This window comes from Pezoporus flaviventris, unplaced genomic scaffold (assembly GCF_033815535.1).
Source record: "Pezoporus flaviventris isolate CSIRO_AGI_PZ_B2104156 unplaced genomic scaffold, CSIRO_AGI_Pfla_v1 ptg000188l, whole genome shotgun sequence".
Lineage (NCBI taxonomy): Eukaryota > Metazoa > Chordata > Aves > Psittaciformes > Psittacidae > Pezoporus > Pezoporus flaviventris.
Genome location: NW_026892736.1, coordinates 1,493,623 through 1,515,101, shown reverse-complemented (window position 1 = coordinate 1,515,101; position 21,479 = coordinate 1,493,623). Strand labels below are relative to the sequence as shown.

General features: G+C 45.2%; 1 protein-coding gene across 1 annotated transcript in view; it reads left to right on the top strand.

Moving 5' to 3' along the window:
• Nucleotides 1-21,479, top strand: part of ALMS1 (ALMS1 centrosome and basal body associated protein) — a 66,940-nt gene that overhangs the window by 33,319 nt on the left and 12,142 nt on the right. Inside the window, exons 9-15 of the mRNA XM_061440956.1 lie at nt 5,949-7,068; nt 7,339-7,674; nt 8,388-8,513; nt 11,485-11,655; nt 16,148-17,325; nt 19,388-19,499; nt 20,611-20,865. Coding sequence (XP_061296940.1) covers nt 5,949-7,068; nt 7,339-7,674; nt 8,388-8,513; nt 11,485-11,655; nt 16,148-17,325; nt 19,388-19,499; nt 20,611-20,865 — 3,298 coding nt within the window. The remainder of the gene's footprint in view (nt 1-5,948; nt 7,069-7,338; nt 7,675-8,387; nt 8,514-11,484; nt 11,656-16,147; nt 17,326-19,387; nt 19,500-20,610; nt 20,866-21,479) is intronic.

Below are 21,479 nucleotides of genomic sequence, written 5' to 3'. Positions count from 1 at the left end.
GATGTGAATTGCTTTATCCCAAATGAGAATAAGCAAATATCAGTCATAGTTTTGCAAACCAACATTCCAAGAAACTGCTTTAAGTCAACCACAACATGCTCTGCTTTGAGCTTGGAAATACATTTGCTCTACAATGGCTTTGAGGTAAAGAGCTGGGTTAAATTTGCAGCACGAAGGTCGATGGGGTGGTTTTTGGTAGACTTCAGCTAAATGTATTTTTTTTTCCTCTCTTTTTCCACACTCTTCCTGTATTTTCAGTTTCCTCTCAATCAAAACAGCACATCACAGCAAAATACAGATTATTGACAACTGTTTAAGGGGGTAAAAATTGCATCCACTTTTGTTGCTGACAGTATAATTGCTGTGGATGCAGTGGATCTTGTTCTGTACCATACCTGTTGAATTCGCAGAGCAAACCCGGGCGCTGCCTTCAAACCCAGAACAAAGATGCTGCAACGATGTTTTCCTTCTAAATTGGAAAGGCTGAGGAAGACAAACTGTTCCCAAGCACTCCAGCAACCAATTCTTCCGTCAGACCATCATCTTTATTTAGTGCTTCTGATGCAGGCATGCGATGAATGTTCTTTTTGGAAAGATTAGACTCTGCCTCTCATTTCTCTAGGTGACAACTCAAGAAATATAATGTACCACTGCGAGATGTTCTTGTTTCCTGCAGCAAGCATGGGAAGCTTCTCTCTTAAAAAAAAAGCCAAGGCACTGAAGGAGTAGGACAGTTTGGGAGGGTTCTTCTCGGTGATCTTCTGCGTTTCAAGATTGTTCCATGTTTTGAGGTAGTCAAGGAGCCGTTTGATAGGTGTTTGTCACTGGTGATGTGTTAACAGACGCTCAGAAGGAGAAGCATCATACTGATTTCTCAAGTTCTAGCTGAGTGTTTCAGGAGGTGATTGGGACATATGCACATAAATGGGCTCCAAACATGTACTGAAGGGCTCTGCTGAACAGCGGCCCAAAATATTCACTAGGGAAACTGAATTTTGAAGGCTTTAAGATCTTAATTTTTAAGCTCCAAATGACCCGGCTTCAGTGAGCGCTTGAGCCCAGAACCCCCCCGTGTGCTGGGCTGCACCCCCAGAGCGTGAGCAGCAGCTCAAGGAGGGGATCCTGCCCCTCTGCTGTGCTCTGGGGAGACCCCCCTGCAGTCCTGATCCAGCTCTGGGGCAGCAGCACAAGAGGGACGTGGAGCTGTTGGAGCGAGGCCAGAGGAGGCCATGGAGATGCTGCGAGGGCTGGAGCAGCTCTGCTCTGGAGCCAGGCTGAGAGAGCTGGGCTGGGGCAGCCTGGACAAGAGAAGGCTCCTGAAGGGGAGACCTGAGAGCAGCTCCAGTGCCTGAAGGGGCTGCAGGAAAGCTGGAGAGGGGCTTGGGACAAGGCCTGTAGGGCCAGGCCAAGGGGAATGGCTTGAACCTGCCAGAGGGAGACTTGAGATGAGCTCTTAGGCAGAAGCTCTTCCCTGGGAGGGTGCTGAGGCGCTGGCATAGGGTGCCCAGAGAAGCTGTGGCTGCCCCATCCCTGGCAGTGTTCAAGGCCAGGTTGGACCCAGGGGCTTGGAGCAAGCTGCTCTAGTGGAAGGGGTCCCTGCCCGTGGCAGGGGTTGGAGCTGGAGGAGCTTTAAGGTCCCTTCCAAACCCAAACCAGGCTGGGATTCTGTGGTTATTTAATGCAAATGCTTTGTAAAGGGGCCTTAAAAATGTGACATTTCAGATTGGTCCATGAAGCTTAGGAAGGACTGGTGGCTCTCTCCTATAAGCTTGTTTGTGGCGAAGGGAGGCAAAGAGTTGCCAGGATGTTACTATAGACAGGTCACTGTTGGGTCAATAATTCTTACATCTGTGGTGATGCTGGTGTGGTTGTGGAGATCTGGTTTTGCCTGAGCAGGTATGTTGGCATTACTTACTACTTTGATAAGCAGTTTTACCATAGGGATGGCTGCTGCTTTCCAGAATGAGCCATGAGCCACCTATGATATTTGTTGGGACTTTAGGAAAAACAAATGAAAAGCCAATCCTAAGCTCCAGAACTCAGCCCTGTTACTGTTCTTCCATTGAAATCATGAGGCTCTTTCCAGATCAGAACTTTTAGCATAACAGGGAAAAGCCAAAGACTTGTAGGTCTAGTTTCCATTCGAGGAGCATTGTCTTTCACATTTAACCTTCTTCTTGTGCTGAGTGTACATTTGCTTTGGTCCCTAGTTAAGATTGAGGGGGTTTGAGTTGCTCTTAGATATAAATCCAGGTTCAAAGTGTTAAACCTATGAGTTTTCCTTCTCAACCGAGGACCTTTTTTCTTCACCTTTATTTTTATGGATGCCAAATAGCCATCTCTTGTCTGAGAGCATTCTGCCTTTGTATACTGTATTCTCCCAGATTATGCTGTATTTTTCCACTCCTTGTACTTTCTCACTTTTTCAGGAAGTTCACTGAGTTGTAGCTCTAAATTTGCACTGCAATCTCTTGTGGATCATATGCCATATAGATCTTTTTTGGAAAGATGACACATAACAAGCACAATAAAACATGTGAAAGGCTTGGGAAGAGGAGTTTATAGCAACTTCTGTGCTTGCTCTCAGGAGTAGGAGTTGCTTGGTATTACTTAGAATCAAAATCATGGAATGGTTTGGGTTGGAAGGGACCTTAAAGCTCATCCATTCCCAACCCCCTGCCACAGGCAGGGACCCCTTCCACTGGAGCAGCTTGCTCCAAGCCCCTGTGTCCAACCTGGCCTTGAACACTGCCAGGGATGGGGCAGCCACAGCTTCTCTGGGCACCCTGTGCCAGTGCCTCAGCACCCTCAAGGCTCACTCATGGCCTCACTACTTCAGGCCATCAAATTGGTGTGTGGTTTGGGGCAGAGATGTCATGGGAGCAGCCTTACGCTGGCACAGGGCTGCTCTGTGTTCTACAGTCCCTCTTGCCTGTAGGCACCAAGGTAGCTAAACTAGTTTAGTTCTGCTTCAACAAGGTAAGACCACAGAAAAATACTGCTTGGAAATAATAATCCAGACCTTGGTGAAACAGTTCCCTACTAATGACATCTGGGATGTGCACAGGATGGAAAATCAGTTGTGGAATACTTGTTTATACTTTGATTTACACCAGAAATGTTGTTGACTGAGGTTTCTATTTCCAAACTCCAACTAGCTGCTGAGCTATAATCATCCAGGGACCTGTGAAATATACTCTGCTGTTTCCACAGTTATTCCACTCAGTAGGAATATATAAATATAGCCAAGATTTGTATCATTATCATTTTCTAAAGAAGCTTATCTGGCCCATCTCCATGGTACTGCGTTTATCTGAGGTTTGCTCTCTGCAATTCAAGTATCGTGATTTTTAATGACCCTTAAATTAAGGAAGGGCAGAGAGTGATAAGTTAATGATGTCCATTCTTAAATCTTCTCTAAAGAAGGCTGGTGACTTGCAGTTTCACATTCATGAACACAAACTCTTATGATCTGAGTGTGAGGTTTGGATGCTGATAAATTGATTTGTCTTTTGTCCTGTCCATTCCCAGTGGTCACTAACAATGATGCTGCTTCTGAAGTTAAACTGACCCATCACAAAGAGTCGGGGTGGAATAACGTAAGAGGGAGCTCTTTCCTGCATGGTGTGGTTTGTGTCAGCACTGGGACTGTGTTGAGACCTGGTTCACTTAGTGCCCACCTAAGTGAGGGCCATCTCGGTGTGTAGATAAATGTTCCTTTCTCTAGAATCAGTACAGCTACTTCTGAAGGTTTCAGCTCTCTTGTTCTTGCCCCTTGTTGGAGGTGCAGTGTTAAAAACCAGGTGAGTAGCTGTCTTAATGTGCTTCAGGGTAAAATCTGTTGCAGTTTATAGTGAATGATAACTTAAGGTTTTCCCAGTTGTACTTGCAAGGCTTTCTCTTCGTGTTCTTCGAGTGACAGCTTTCTGCGTGCACCTGGGAGTGTGGTGTTTTATTCACTTGTGGTTTGTTTGCTTGTTTGTGGTGTGATCTTTAATCTCTTAATCTTCTCTTCCAAACTACCTTCTCCATATGTGAGTCAGGTAAGTTGCTGCATGGATCAACTCTCGGCGTTTGGAGCTTCTGCTGTAATGAGAAAAGTCTTGGAAGCAAGGTCCTCTCCATCCCTACCGCCTGATCCTTCCACATGCACAGGGAGTTGCAGAAAGTAGGGAAATCATAGGATCCCAGCCTGGTTTGTGTTGGAAGGGACCTTAAAGCTCCTCCAGCTCCAACCCCTGCCACGGGCAGGGACCCCTTCCACTAGAGCAGCTTGCTCCAAGCCCCTGTGTCCAACCTGGCCTTGAGCACTGCCAGGGATGGGGCAGCCACAGCTTCTCTGGGCACCCTGTGCCAGCGCCTCAGCACCCTCCCAGAGAAGAGCTTCTGCCTAAGAGCTCATCTCAGTCTCCCCTCTGGCAGGTTCAAGCCATTCCCCTTGGCCTGGCCCTACAGGACCTTGTCCCAAGCCCCTCTCCAGCTTTCCTGCAGCCTCTTTAGGCACTGGAGCTGCCCTAAGGTCTCCCAGAAGCCTGTCTCCAGAGCAGAACAGTTTAAGGCACAGCTTTTTATAATACTGTGTGAAACACATGCCAGAGATGCCTGAATCCGTGTAGTCAAATAGTGGAGTCCTTAATATAGTGATCCTGATCCTGAAGGGATGATACAGATGTGGGACAATTTGTATGGTCAGACAAACATGTAACCTAGTTTTAAAGAGACTTTATGAGCATAGACAACTGACAGTGAACTTCACTGGTTTTGTGGGATTAGTGTGTTATATGGGACTTCTCTGCAATACCTTCTCTTTCTTGCAGCATTGTCACCAGCGTTGTAAGCAAAAAAATCCTCTTTGTGGCAAACGTACCCGTTTTGATGGGAGAACGACACGAGCTGTACCCGAGAACTGGAAAGTTCTGGCAAGTTCTCACTGACCTTAAAGAGCAAATCAAAGCTCTGATGATTTTCAGTCACTGTCTCATTACTGCCAGCAATGGGCTGGGACCATAAAAATAAAGAGGTTTATTGCAGCAGTTGTCTAGGGGGGAAATTGGCTTCTTTCAGGGCAAAGAGAAATATCAGTTATGGGAAACTGAAGCATTTCTAATTAAGTATTTTCTCATTAGTATAAAGAGCAGCTTGCTTTTCTTCCCTGTTTCTCTCATTTTAGTTATCCTTCATAACCATTAAGTCAAACAACTCAAGTGCAAGGGAAACCCTTTCTCTCAAGTTGTGTTTCATACAGTGATAGTTATGGCAAAGCAAAGTGTCAGCTGTAGAAGCATCTCCATAACCCTAAAATGTCCCATAAAGCAGCACTTTAATAGTGTGGAGTTTGTTTGGATTCATCCAGACCAGAAGAGTTGGAGGCTTGGAGGTCGCCAGAACTTAACATTATGTACTAGTTCAGGTTTGAGTACTTACAGCTGGAAGTAAACGTGGCTTTTTGTGTTGGTGTTTCTGTGGAGCTATGAAGGGGATTTGTTTCATCAGTAATGCATAGATCACAAGTAGTTCATTTGTATGTGAGTTCTCCATCCTTAGACATTTTTGAGACTTGATGGGACAATCACCCTTGATGAGGATGCTGAGGCGCTGGCACAGGGTACCCAGAGAAGCTGTGGCTGCCCCATCCCTGGCAGTGTTCAAGGCCAGGTTGGACACAGGGGCTTGGAGCAAGCTGCTCTAGTGGAAGGGGTCCCTGCCCGTGGCAGGGGTTGGAACTGGAGGAGCTTTAAGGTGTTTTCCAGCCCAAACCAGCCTGTGGGTTTTCTGTGATTCTATGATCAGTTCCATTACCACATGAGTTCCAGAGGAAGGGTGTGCTCACACATGGTGACAGGCTCTTGATTATTGACAGCACGAGTCCCCTGAATTCCACAATCCAGATGTGGGCAGGGGCAGGCAGGTACCCCCATAACCTACATGAATTCCTCTCTGTTTTTCAGGCTCCACGGGTCTGTGGTTTGGAAGCTGCTTCTGAGTACAGTCGTAATGGAGAACAGGACATTGAGCATTTCAAAGTTCCAAGTGACAGAAGATTTCAGACTGACAAGCACAGGCAATCCATCGGGACTGAGGAGCTTTTAGAGTCAAGCTTGACGCAAGCTGTGCCATTACATCAAGCTGATCCTTCTGATTGTTGCCTGCTGAAGGATACACACATTAAATCCTTGAGGATTGTTCAAACGCCTATCTGCAACCCACATCAAACAGGTCCAACTGGTCATTCTGCTGCTGAACTTCACCCACCATTGCAGATGGGAGGGGACACGTGTGCAATGAGGTCTGCAGCTGCTTTTGATGCCCAAACAGAAGCCCATTTGCTGTCTCAGAAGAAGCTGTTGATGGAGAAGTGTTCTGAAGATCTGGCCAAGCAAATCACTTCTATCACCTTTTCATCCCGAAAACGTTTGCAGTCACCATTGACTTCCATGGCACTCAACAGTAGCTTTACTAGAGATGGTTTTGATGGGATAATGCCTTTGGAGGTTGACTGTGCTAGCACTGAGGAGCACAGCCATGACAAACAACACTGGGAGAGATCAAAGACCTCTCCTTCAAGCCCAGTGCTTGCTGGCTCAGTGTCTAGTAAGATTGCTTATACTGCTGAGAAAGACAGGTTTCATCATGTCTCTGCTGACAGTAACAGTGTTGGAGCTCATCAAGAGACAGACTGTTTGTCAGATCAGGATTCTGAAAGCATCCATATTGATAAAAGACAGACCCTTAGTGCAAAGAATTCTGATGTTCTGCCTCGAGATGTGACTGACTCGGGCAGGCAAAGTGCCAGACTCCTGGGGCTTGGCTGTGAGAGGAGGTTTGGTCAAGAAATGAATAGATTTAGTGAACCACATTCCATAAGCTCTTACCAGGAGGAGAAAAGCAGCCCAGCTGGCCATGTCCAGTTCTATGAGAGCTTGAAAGGTTCAGGTCCAGCTCTACAAACTGACCTGATGAAGGGCCATGTTAAACTGTCAGCAGAAGAGAAGAACAGTCCTTCTGATGAAGTACCCCTCATTCAGAAAGTGAGAGACGCAGTCGATGCATCTCACCACTCATCTACAGGTGAGGTTTTATCCACCACATCTGTATCTCCTTCCTCACCAACTAAGAAGGTATTGTCTTGTGTCCACATAACTCTTTCCTCAAAATGTAATAGCTCAGAGCTGCAAAGGGATGTGAATACTGAAAATGAGATGAGAGTATGGGATAAACCTGGAGTTAAGACTCAACCAGTGTCTTTTAAAGCTCCAGAAGCTTCAATAGAAGCTGTTTCTAAATTGTCATCTGCTGATCAAAGATCTTCATCTCTCCCCATGCCAGCATCTTCATCAGATCCCTGCCTCATCCTCTCCTCTGTCACCAGCACAGCAGGGCAAGAGCTGCCTCCACAGAGCAGTGAGAGACCACAGGTTCCTGGTTCAGGGCGATGTAGTGTGAAGAATACCTTCAACTCTGTAGCTCCTGCAAGCACTGTGAAAAGCACTTCTGATGCTGCCACTCAGATAACAACAGAGAGTCCTGTAAAAACCACCTTTTCAGCAGAGATTTATGTTAATTCACAAGACAGTGGAAATGATGTTCACCAACCACCTCTCCAGAAAGCACATGAGCTTCCCAACAACACAGCTTCATCTCTTGACAAGGTGTCCTCTTTCACAAAGCAGGGTGGTGAGTACATGTGTCTTATGTTACGGGTTAAAACTTAAACAGGGGAAGTTTGGATTGGATATAAGAAGGAAATTCTTTCCTGTGAGGGTGGTGAGGCACTGGAATGGGTTGCCCAGGGAGGTTGTGAATGCTCCATCCCTGGCAGTGTTCAAGGCCAGGTTGGACGAGGCCTTGGGTGCCATGGTTTAGTGTGAGGTGTCCCTGCCCACGGCAGGGGGGTTGGAACTGGATGATCTTAAGGTCCTTTCCAACCCTAACTATCCTATGATTCTATGTAGATCTTCATCTATCAAAGTCTGAGATACTGGAAGGGGCTTGGAGCAAGCTGCTCTAGTGGAAGGTGTCCCTGCCTGTGGCAGGGGTTGGAACTGGATGAGCTTTAAGGTCTTTTCCAACCCAAACCACTGTGTGATTCTATGTTGGTACCCAAGTTGGTCTTTTTACATCAGTGTTTGTCACCCTAGTCGCAGATTGAACATTGAATAGGTCAGTAAGCTGGTTTTGTTAGCAACAGTCAACCTTTGAATCACTGGGTGGGTATTAAATAATGAAATTAAATGAATTAAATAGCTAATAATGGTAATATATTTTCCTAAAGAATAGGGGATTTCTTCAGCAGTCTCCTTGGGTCCTGATTAGTTGCTTTTATCTTCAGTTGCATTTAAGGATTAAAGCCTGACTTGTGGTAATAGCTTTATCTCCCATCCCCACAGATCAGCCCTTATTGCTGCCATATAAACCTTCTGGAAGCACTGGGATGTATTATGTTCCTTATCTAAAGGCAGTATCCAAAATGTCTCCAGTTGGATCAGAAACCAGTGTGGAGAGCTCTCACTCAGGTATGTGTTTCATAGGATCATTTATCTGTAATTATCTTAAGTCTTCCACCTGCAAACTGATGACTGTAGCTCCTGAATCAGAATACATCTATTTCATGTGCAGAAGTGTCTCAGTGGAGCTCAGAACTCTTCTGTCCTACCAGTTTAGAGTAAGTGCATTGGTTTTAACAGCAGAATGTCTTCGTTCATGTTCACACTGCTTTATAACACAAAGCTCTACAAGTCCTGACTGGAGGCTATGGTTTCAATTGCTTTGATGAAAGGGATGGTAGTACTCCATTCTGGCACTGAAAAGAAACACGGCTCCATGTTTTACAGCTTGCTAATTCTTTACTTTCCCCTGGGAATGACTATTCAGCTTGGACTCTTTCATATCCCTGCCAGTTCTTCTTTTTAGTTCCCTTATTTATGGGCATTTTCCTCCCTTTTTATTAATTTGGCATGTGTGCTCTCTGAAATAGCTGCATAATACAATATGCATTTCAGAGAACAGCTTTCTCAGTACTGCATTTTCCCTCCCTGTTAGGGGATTCCAGTGTACAAAGCTTTTCTACAAGCAATATAGTTCATAACTGTGATTTGAAGAGCACATTCACCTCTTCCCCACATCCTCACAATAAAAACCACTTCTCTTTTACTGGAAGAAAGGGTGCTCAGTGATTCATCAGCTTCTTTTGCTTTGCCTGCTGTTATTTGTCAGTTCTCTCCTATATGTGCCGAATGCATCACTTAAGCATTATAGCTCTTACTTGCACGTTGCTTTCAGTCGGAGCTTTGTGGCATCCAGACTTATTTGTAGGCAAAACTAATATTGCAGAGATGTCCAGGTCCTGCCAGATGTGCCCTAAGGGAGTAGCTTGATACCACAGTGACAGTAAGTGCACAAGTTAGTCATTATAGCCAGAAATCATGCTTGTAACTACTTTTATCTCCTCTTTATTGTAGAATCACAGAATGGTTTGGGTTGGAAGGGGCCTTAAAGCTCATCCAGTCCGTACCCCTGCCAGGGGCAGGGACACCTTGCAGAACACCAGGTTGCTCCAAGTGCCATCCAGCCTGGCCTTGAACACTTAGACACTTGAACACTTAGACACTTGAACACTTAGACACTTGAACACTTAGACACTTGAACACTTAGACACTTGAACACTTAGACACTTGAACACTTAGACACTTGAACACTTAGACACTTGAACACTTAGACACTTGAACACTTAGACACTTGAACACTTAGACACTTGAACACTTTGCCACTCCCTCTGTTGTAAGATGCTCAAAAATAAGAGAAACAAATGTGGTGTGAGTCTGTTGTTTTGCAGAAACTGTGCTGCTAGATATAAAATTTCAATATGCATCAGAGGCAATGCAAGGTTCTAGAAAACATACAGCAGAATTTAAACATATCTTTTGTCTTTTAAACTCCTTGCTGCAGTTGGGATTCTCAGCTCATGACTGGTAGCTGATGGTAATTGAGTTAAGCTCACTGAAGTAACCAGGTGGTGTTGACAAGGAGGATAAATCAGTTTGGGACTGTTTTAGGAGACAGCGGTATGATAGTAAGAGAGCTCTGCTGCTGGTGGCTTGAATTCTTGTTTAGGGGTTATACAGCTCTGCTGTTCTCTTCCACTTTTCCTCCATTGTTATTTTGAGCCCAGAAAATAGATACTTGCATCAGTCAGAGAAAATGTCAGGAATTTTAATGTGAGCAAGAGGGAATTTGGACATTTCAAGTCCTGTATCTGCCTTTCCAGCAGACTGTCTAATACTCATTTTCTTGTGTTCTTCTGTGCTCATCAGTTGAACAGGTGAAACTTAACCACCTTAGGGAAAAACCTTATAATAAATGGCTTGAATAATAGAATGGTTTGGGTTGGAATGGATTGGGTTGCTGGTCGATGAGAAAATGATCATGAGCTGGCTTCAGTGTGCGCTCACAGCCCAGAAAGCAACTGTATCCTGGGCTGCATCCAAAGGAGAGTGACCAGCAGGGCGAAGGAGGTGATCCTGCCCCTCTGCTCTGCTCTTGTGAGACCTCACCTGGAGCATTGTGTGCAGTTCTGGTGTCCTCAACATAAAAAGGACATGGAACTGTTGGAACAAGTCCAGAGGAGGCCACGGGGATGATCAGGGACTGGAGCACCTCCTGTATGAAGACAGGCTGAGAAAGTTGGGGCTGTTCAGCCTGCAGAAGAGAAGGCTGCGTGGAGACCTCATAGCAGCCTTCCAGTATCTGAAGGGGGCCTATAGGGATGCTGGGGAGGGACTCTTCATTAGGGACTGCAGTGACAGGACAAGGGGTAATGGGTTCAAACTGAAACAGGGGAAGTTTAGATTGGATCTAAGGAGGAAATTCTTTCCTGTGAGGGTGCTGAGGCACTGGAATGGGTTGCCCAGGGAGGTTGTGAATGCTCCATCCCTGGCAGTGTTCAAGGCCAGGTTGGACAGAGGCTTGGGTGCCATGGTTTGGTGTGAGGTGTCCCTGCCCAAGGCAGGGGGTTGGAACTTGGTGATCATAAGGTCCTTTCCAACCCTAACTATTCTATGATTCTATGATTCTATGGAAAAGACCTTAAAGCTCCTTCAGCTCCAACCCCTGCCATGGGCAGGGACCCCTTCCACTAGAGCAGCTTGCTCCAAGCCCCTGTGTCCAACCTGGCCTTGAACACTGCCAGGGATGGGGCAGCAACAGCTTCTCTGGGCAGCACCTCAGCACCCTCCCAGGGAAGAGCTTCTGCCTAAGAGCTCATCTCAGTCTCCCCTCTGGCAGGTTAAATCTGTTGTCACCAGAGATCATGGAAATCAATGTGGCACAATACCCATTGCTTCTGTATTACTCACTAGTACTGCTCACTAGGGATCACAACTGTTGCTTGGTGAACATCTTGGTGCTACTACTCAGATAAGAGGCTCTATTAGACCTGCTTCTTTTTCCTGCTACTTTTTACTCACAGTCACTGCTCTTTCTCTGCAGGGTCAAATGATGTTCTTCCTCCAAGATTTCAGGCAAATCTGCTTGGTTTAAGGCATGATAACCCTCCTGACATTACGGCTCTCAAGCATCAAGAAGGAATCTCCAGTAAGAGGGCCAAGCCCAAGTTAGCCTGGGCTGAGGACCAAATGATGCCACCAGATGCTCCCCCAGGTAGTTAAAGTGTGTTTAATGATATGTGTGTTTTCATATACATGAAAGAATGTAGAGCAGAAGAGTTACATTTCAGCAACCATGACTGTGTTCTCATGATATGCTGATAGTAGCCTAAAGATGCTGAATGTGACTCAGTTTTCTCTTCCCCATCTTTCTGCTTCATCCTGACTGCCCAAATATTTGGACATTAGTATTTGCCCGCATTCCCATGGCCCCAGGGCTTATTGTGGCATTTATAAGACATTTTTGGGGTTTGGTGGGGTGTTGGCTGGTTCTTTTTTGGCTTGTAAAGTGCAAAATCTGTTTTAAGTAAGTGTAGAAAGGGTGCTTTTTTAGAAAATAACAGGAATTCCCTGGTAAATAAAACCAGGATTTATATAGGATTTGTCTATCTTATTTATAGGATAGATATAGGATTTCTCTAGGATAGATAGGATTTGTTTATCCTATTTGTAGGATATAGATAGGGTTTGTCTGTGTATTGAGTCACAGAACCATGGGATGTTTGGGTTGGAAGGGACCTTGAATCCCATCCAGCTCCAACCCCTGCCACGGGCAGGGACCCCTTCCACTGGAGCATCTTGCTCCAAGCCCCTGTGTCCAACCTGGCCTTGAACACTGCCAGGGATGGGGCAGCCACAGCTTCTCTGGGCACCCTGTGCCAGCGCCTCAGCACCCTCCCAGGGAAGAGCTTCTGCCTAAGAGCTCATCTCAGCCTCCCCTCTGGCAGGTTCAAGCCATTCCCCTTGGCCCCTGGGGTTGTGTTCTTGCCCACAGATACACTGATGTGATGTCATGTAAAGTGTCTCTGTAATGTGTTTAGCTGAGTTTTAATTTGATTTGTCTGATGTTTCTGCCTTCCTCTGCTACACTGGCCTCGTTGGATGGTAATCCTGATGGATGAAGGTCACGGTCACTACTATAGTGGCCTACTTAAAGGCTTTACTTGTTGAGAATGCTGACAGAATGAAATCTCACTGAGCTCACTGATGATGTGGACACTGTATCTCCTGACAGCAGCTATAATTAGTCCTGATGGCTCCTGTTTTTTGTACAGAACCTCATTCCAGGATTGCGAGTGACTGATAAACTTCCTTGAGTCTGAGTAGGGATGAGGACTGTTGTGTTTGAGAATTGCCTCTTGTTCCTGGACAGAGGTAACTGTGAACTGAAGATTGCTGAGGGTGTGATCCTCTCCTAAATGCAGTTATTAATTCCTCAAGGAAGCTGTTTATGGCATGATCCAGTATTTGTCAGCATGTGCTGTAGTAACCAGCGAGCAAATTACGAGGCGGTAGTAATACAACTGTGGCTTTATTGAGGGATGGGACTGAAACATGAACAGGATAATGGGTTCTGAATTACGGAGTTTGTGCTCTCTGGTATGCAGTCACATACAAAGGGGTTTGGGGAGCCCATTTATTATTCTTAGCATCATGTAAACTTATTTGGAGAACACTGAATGGAACAGGTTTTCACTGAGTGCCTCAGTGTGGCTATTGTTGCCCTTTTAAAGCAGGTACCTCGATAGGTAAGGTCACCCCACACATGTACTGATAGGGATTCCGTCTGATGGTTTGAATTCTTCCCTTTAAAAGGGGTTTTCTTTGAAGCTTTTCTCTTGAGAATGGAAAGATTTTAGTATTTCCAGAAAATAATGTAAAAAAGACACATTGAACTTCATTATTTTATGTTCATTTTACTGTTTGGTTAAGTTTACACATGACCAACAGTTGAATTAGTGTGAAGACAATATTGTTTTAACCCAGGTTTTCTAACGAAAGAAATAGTTCTCTGTGAGCACTTATAAAATGCAAGGATACAGAAATCACAGAATCAGATAGGTTGGAAAAGACCATTAAGATCATCAAGTCCAAGCATAAAATAAGTGGAATAAGGTACTAAAATGCAACAAGAATCTGCAGTAACAAACAAAACATCATGTTGGAGCAAAGATCAATGAATGCATCTCTCTAAATAGCCTGGGTAAAAAAAAGAAAGGGCACCACAAGTGTTAATATAAGATCATCTAATAGTATTTTTCAGTAGCTGTGATGGTCCAAAGACACAGCCAAGAAAGGAACTGTGAGTAGAAAGAACCTTCTGTTAAAGCAGCCACTACAGTTGAAGTTTTAAGGAAGCTTTCTGAAGACTCAAATGTCTAAAATCCTCCCTGACTTCTTCAACTGTATTTTTAGATGGTCTAATAAAAGATTACCTCTACCCACAGAGCTTGTCTAGAGCTTAAAATCATGCAAGTTATGGGGTTATTTTAATGTTTCTCTCTATAAACTTATGTTTTGCTTCTTTGCATTCCTTCCATTTTGTTGGGAATGTTAAAAAAATAGAGAAATGGCAAAAATTCTGCATAGTATTCCCAAGCCTGAGCTCATTTGTCAGGAGGCCGTAGAGGAATCTTGCATCAGCATATAAACATTGACCTTGTATGGGCAGACAAAGTCCTCCAGTTTCAGGGTTAGTGAGGCTGGGTCTGGTTATGCTCTTCATGATCTTGGCATTACACTGGAGTGTCTGTGTTGGGAAGGGAAAAGATGTTTAGAAATAGAAGGAAACAAGTAATTGATCATAGAATCCCAGCCTGGTTTGTGTTGGAAGGGACCTTAAATCCCATCCAGCTCCAACCCCTGCCACGGGCAGGGACCCCTTCCATTAGAGCAGCTTGCTCCAAGCCCCTGTGTCCAACCTGGCCTTGAACACTGCCAGGGATGGGGCAGCCACAGCTTCTCTGGGCACCCTGTGCCAGCGCCTCAGCACCCTCCCAGGGAAGAGCTTCTGCCTAAGAGCTCATCTCAGTCTCCCCTCTGGCAGGTTCAAGCCATTCCCCTTGGCCTGTCCCTACATCCCTTGTCCCAAGCCCCTCTCCAGCTTTCCTGCAGCCCCTTCAGGCACTGGAGCTGCTCTCAGGTCTCCCCTTCAGGAGCCTTCTCTTGTCCAGGCTGCCCCAGCCCAGCTCTCTCAGCCTGGCTCCAGAGCAGAGCTGCTCCAGCCCTCACAGCATCTCCGTGGCCTCCTCTGGACCTGCTCCAACAGCTCCACGTCCCTCTTGTGCTGTTCTGATGTTATTAAGTAAAAAGGCGGTTTGTGAGGCAGTATTAACAGTGTGAATTCACTCAGTTGTAGCCATTCCTGAGCTTTTCTTGTATCCCTTTCCCACGTGGCAATGAGGTTTTGTAAAACCGTGGCTCCTGGTGAGGTAGGTTGGTCTTTTCCTTCTGGCATAGGGAGGAGGCTCCATGCGGGACTTGCCATCCTTTGGCTGAATCGGTGGCAAAGCTGTCTCAGATGAAAAGGTGCTTTCTAGTTCTGTTGTCCTCAGTAGCTCACAGTCAGGAAACAAGACTGTTTAAAACCAAACAGCAAAAGTCCAAACAGGAAAACAAACCTGGGAGGAAAGTTGGAGACCTGGATTAAAACCAGCATGAGCGTGATCCCTGCCATTAATGGAGCCTGGTACACACTTGCTGACAGCTCCCGTTACCTTGTCACTGCTGTTACTATTAGTAAATAGGCTGTTCTTTGTATTGACTTTTCAATTCATACTAAAGCTATTAGTACTTTATGAGGCATCTTTAAATCACATACTTGGCTAAAATGGCATGGGATGTCTTTGAGTAAGCACAGAGACTTGGAAGGCCTTCTGGTGCTAGCATCTATAATCTGTACTTTCTACCTGCATGGTTCACTCTATGGTTCAGTCCAGTATACAACAAACGTAACTTAAACCACATTTTTACCTTTTAAATGTGATTTTTAATAGTATATTAGAAACTATTTCAGAATTATTTAGGAGTACATTCCTGCTAGCACATGTTGCATACTGATTTTGTGTATGCCTACTAGAAATGAGTTTATCATTGCATTTTCTTTGTAATTTCAGATAATAGTGTATTCTGGGGGGATTTCACAGCTGCTTTGAGCTAGAATGTGTCCTCTGAGCTTGTAAGCAAAGCAGGGCTAGATCTTGGCATGTGCTGTCTTGAACTGGTTCAAGGAGCTGTGGAGGAAGTGGTACTGGTTGTACTCTATATGTAGTGCTTTACTGAGTTAGCTGAGAGAGAATGTTCAGGTATAGCCCTAGGGGACATTGTGCTTCATGAGCATTTGTGTGAAAAGGGGCAGAATGAGTTGTGGCTGCCTCTCAGGAGTTCCCATAGATGAAGACTCAGATCAAGTTTTGGTCAAGGTAATTACCTGTGGTATAACTGGATTCCTCCTTCAGATTCAGTTGGATAGAATATTCTCTTGGATTCCATGTTACAAATGATATAAAATATTGCTCATGTACTTCTAATAATGCTGAAACTTCATTTCTAAGCTTGTTGCATTCAGGAAGGGGTGTAGTGATCCCTGCTTTTATCCTTTGAAGTGACTGGGAATTGTTAGGATGAAAATCAGCCTGGTTAAGATTTGCCATTTGCTATTTGTTTCACTGAAAAGAAACAGATTAGAGTGTTTTCTTCTCTTCTAGAACACACAGAGACTGTGAAAACCTCTCATGCAGCCTCCAAATCTGCACGGTTCTACCTTCACCATCCAGTGCCCTCCTGTGAAAGCTACATCCTGTCTAACAGTGAGCTGTCAGAAGCCAGTTCTGGTGCTGGACCTGCCAGACCTTCCTCAAGTGCTGTCCTGCAGAACAGGAGGAAACCACATGGTCATCAGTGTGTTTTCTCTGCTCGTCATAAAAAAGATGGTGAAAGTGAATTCTTTCCACTCACTGCAGAAGCAGATAACAGCAGGAATGAGGATCTAGACATCAGCACATCTTTGGGGAATGAAACATCATGGAAGGAGCTCCTTCACCGCAGTAGAAGAGAAGCAGAACAAAAAGCAGCTAGAACTCACCCTTTGCCACGTAGCCAAACAACTCACCTCAATGAGGATGAGGAGAACGACCTGGCACAGAGACAGAGAACCCACTCTCATGGTAGCTTGGATGAACTCTGGGTTAAGTTTTTGGAGTGCCAGAAGAGACACCAGCACCATAGTTCTAGGAGTAACGGTGAGCTGACTCTTGTGGAACGCCTTGATCGACTGGCCAGGGTCCTTCAGAATCCCCTTAGGCACACACTGATCCCAACAACCTCTCACAAGAGTGTTTCTGTACAGAGAATGAAGGGAAGAGAACAGGAGAAAAGAAGAGTGCCAGAAAAAAGCATGTCTGAAAGTACCTCGGAGCCTGATGCAACACATGTTGAAGGAAGACCACGCATCACCCATGGCAAAAATAGCTTTGTTGAGCTGAGGAAAAACAGGTCAGGAGAGAAAATCATCTGCCACATGAAGAACATTTTGGAGCAGCAGTACTTGGAAACTCCAAGCGACACCTCCTCAGAGGCAAGGCTTAGTGGAGATCATGGCACCACGATCACTTCCACCACCTCAGAGTCAGATACAGTGACCCAGACAGAGATGGAAACTGTCACTCAGACTGAGGTGAGCAGTTCCATTTCCACCATCGACACTGCCAGGCTGATCCGGGCTTTTGGCCGTGAAAGAGTTGAGGTGTCCCCAAGGCTCTCCCAGCTTTATCATACCATCAACCACCAGAGAACTCGCTCTGAAAAGTGGGACAAGGGCAAAGCAGTGGGTGTGGAGTATCCAAAGGTGACTTCTGAGAGGCACAAGAAGAGGAAAGAGATGCAGGTATGTGATCAGATGGACCAAAAGACAACTTGAACTGATCTTTACAGGAACTTCTCAGCTGTTGTGCAGTGGTTATCTGGGGAATTGTTGTAACTTCCCAGGGTGTTGTTTGTATCACAGCCTCCTGTCTTTGGTCTAAGTAGCCCAAACAAGTCTTTCTGCCTTCCCAGGAGTGAAGTTGAGGTCAAACTATAGAATCCTAGAATAGTTTGTGTTGGAAAGGACATTAAGGTCATCCAGTTCCAATCCCGTGCCATGGGCAGGGACACTTCACACTAGACTATGCTGGCCACACTGCCAGGGATGGAGCATTCACCACTTCTCTGGGCACCCTGTGCCAGTGTCTCACCACCCTCAGAGTAAAGAACTTCTGCCTTATCTCTAACCTGAACTTGCTCTGTTTCAGCTTAAACCCATCACCCCTTGTCCTATCACTACAGTCCCTAATGAAGAGTCCCTCTCCAGCATCCTTGTAGCCCCCTTCAGACACTGGAAGCTTCTCTGAGGTCTCCATTCAGCTTCTCTTCTCCAGGCTGAACAGCCCCAACTGTCTCAGACATGGTTCTTTCTTTCCCTTGAAAGGTCCCTTTCAACCCAAACCATTCTGTGATTCTATGATGTTGGCGATTCCTGTGATGCTTGGCTCAACAGAAAGCAATAGTTACTTAGTTGTAGTTACAAATACCTGTGATTAAAGATTGCTGTTTACTTCCAGTGAAAGCTCTCCTCAGAGACCACTGTACCATTCTTTTAGGCAAATGCTGCATGTTAGAGCTCAGTTTCTGACAGCCTATTGTCAGCTCAGCTTCCCAAAACCTCCGTTACAGCTTGCTTTATTTATAGATGCTGAACCCATCATCCCAGAAGGATTTTTATCTATTCCAGTTTCTGTTATTTCTAAAGCACTCTTCAGGCTGCCATCTGGTAGCAGGTACAAAGCTAAAGGTTGAGCTATTCAACTGCTGAAGGGCTTTGAAAGCACTGTGCTGAATATTGGAGTCCAAATAGAATCTCTGTGTCTGTATTCAGCACTGAATGGCTGCTCATATTTATTTCTGAGGGCTGATATGCATGTAAATAGGTTAGCTGGGTGTGTTTTTCCATGCTTTTTACTCTTTTTTCCCTTTTGCTGAGCACATACTCAAATCTGCTTCTGTTCTCTGAATGACACAGATCTACTACATCTGTCTAGTGCACTCTACTAGTGCTGGAATAGTTATCTGAAATGAAACCCACAGTTCTTTACCAGGGTGGGAGAGGACAAATTGCCTCTTTTTAATGCTGAAACAAACCCCTGTGTAGCATTGAAGTGCTGCTAGCAGAGGTTCCATCAAAAGGTAATAAAAAAAAGCCTCTGTTCATTTCTGTGTGCTGAGTTACTAACAGGATACTAATTGCTGCACTCAAGGAATGAGAAAGTTAATCTGTTTCATAATTAAAGCCTAGATCCAGTGGAGTTGCAGAGGTGGGGCTGCACTGTTGGGTTTGGAGCCTGGGGCAGCACTCCCAGTTAATGGCTGTTAATAAACCACTCTAAAATAGAGAGCCAGAAAGCCTCTGGATTAGATTAGTATGGTGTTACCCTTCGAGTTTATTCCTTGTGAAATGGCTGTGAAGTTGAAACATGTCCCTGCTCATTGCAGGGGGGTTGGACTAGATATTTGAAGGTCCCTTCCAACCCAAACTGTTCTATGATTCAGTGTCATACAATGTAAATTCATGTAATGGGTTTAAATTGAAACAGGGGAAATTCAGCTTGGATATAAGGAAGTTCTTCCCTGTGAGGGTGCTGAGGCGCTGGCACAGGGTGCCCAGAGAAGCTGTGGCTGCCCCATCCCTGGCAGTGTTCAAGGCCAGGTTGGACACAGGGGCTTGGAGCAAGCTGCTCCAGTGGAAGGTGTCCCTGCCCGTGGCAGGGGTTGGAGCTGGAGGAGCTTTAAGATCCCTTCCAACCCAAACCACTCTGTGATTCTATACTTCTTTTTGTTGTTTAAAACCCACTTTCTGTTCATTTTGGTTGGTATGCCATCAATTTCTGTTCTCTTGCATGTTGTTTTTCTAGACTGCCATCTCCCTTTCATCAGATTCAACTTCTATAAGCAGCACGTGGGGACCCAGCTCTGCTCTTAGTAACAAGCGGCGGACGCGGATGCTCAACAAAGGTATCCAAGCAGGTGAGTTGTTGAATTCCAGGCTTTTTTGTCCTTGCTTCTGCCTTTGATCTCTTTGGAAACCGTTCTTCAAAGTCTGGTGCATGTTTCTGGTGATGGGTACCTACAAATGCCATTCTTCAGATGCTTTTAGAGAAAGATATTGTGTTGTAATCTAAATGAACCGTTTCATTTCATTTCTTGGGCTGCTGTAGTAGCCAGTTTTCTCACTTAGCAGTTTATTAATCCAAACTCCTGACCCATTTCAATAGCAAAGGTGGACCAAGTGTATGTTTTCTGTATTATTTTCTCCACAAGACATCTGTTACACACAGAATGTATTTGTGGGCATGTGCTATTTCTGAAGGCAACTGCAGTGTTTCTTATTCTTCTTGGTGATATTTTAGTTGTTATATTCTATTTAAAACATAAGCTGATCCTGGGCTAGTGCAGTGCTGCATTTGGGTTTCTCTGGTGGCACTTAACCAGTTTCTTCATTGCTTTCATTTACACACCAACATCCATCATCAGATTGAGCAATAGCTTTGTTCTGTTCGTCATACACATCCATTAGTTATTTATTACTGCTTCTTTTCCCCCATGTGCATGTGGATTGAATCAGAAAAGCCTTTTCATGGCTTGTTTTCAAGATCGTGTTACAACATTTTCCATGTTAGTTGACACCTTTCCACTTTCTTTGCTTGTGTTAAATATTTGTGGTGGTGTTTCTCTTAAATATTTGTAGTGCTGTGGGCAAACCAACCTTCTGTAGCTAAAACACAGTTTTGATGGGACACATCGGGTAAGCTAACGCAGTTCCATTGTCCAAGATACAGAGCTGCATGTTGACCTGCCACTGTGTCTTTCTGCAGCAGATTTGAAGTTGACTCATAGAGTCACAGAGTAATTTGGGTTGGAAGGGACCTTAAAGCTCCTCCAGCTCCAACCCTTGCCACGGGCAGGGACCCCTTCCACTAGAGCAGCTTGCTCCAAGCCCCTGTGTCCAACCTGGCCTTGAACACTGCCAGGGATGGGGCAGCCACAGCTTCTCTGGGCACCCTGTGCCTGCACCTCAGCACCCTCACAGGGAAGAGCTTCTTAATATCCGATGTTTCTGTTTCATTTTCAACTACAGGAGACTTGGAGATCGTCAGCAGCGCGACCAAGAAGAACACTCGAGATGTTGGGGTGACTTTTCCTACCCCAAGATTAAACCAGCCAAAAGAACAGCCACAGGAACCCTGGCGCTGTGTTGATGGTAATTTGGGAGAGTCAGATGGTGCAGTCATGGCTCAGCAGGCAGCAGGGAGCAAGGGGAAGCAGAAGGGAGAGCCAGGCAATGTTTTCATGGAGAAAAGGACAAAAAGGAGCAGGCTGCAGGTACCACAAGGTCAGTCCAACATACACTTTCTGCGCACACTAGCGGAGTTGCACAACTCAACAGCAGCCAGCAAAATCTGTGAGACCGAGTAGTCTGTCCCTAGTACAGTCACTCCTTACTCTGGTTTTAATCCGTGATATTAAGCAAAACACTATATGAAGTGTGTTATTATAATGGTATTTTCAATCAAGCTGTTAGAGGCCACCTGGCCAGTAAAAGTAGTAAAGAATGAGCAATACATAAGGCAAGGAAAGATGAGTGAGATGGGAATCATGCAGATACTTAAGTTTGATTTGCAAGCTGTAAAAGGTTCTGTTAACCTCTGAGTAGTCACTTACTGTTTCATGTCCTGAGGCTTCAAGGGACAAGTACGTTTTCAGGAGTACTTGAGGCAAGACTGTGGTACCAGAACCAGCCTCTTCCCCCTGGTTCAGCTGGAGCTGCGTTTTCAGGCTGATGATGTAGCCTCCTCCTGGCTTTTTTGTTTTTTTTTTTCCTTTCCCCTTTTAAATTTCCTGTCAGTTTTCACAATGTCATAATTAAATGTTTAAAAATATTTTCCTTAGTCATCACCGTTGTTGGTGTAGGGACAAATCATTCTCTTTCATACTGGTTTCATTTGG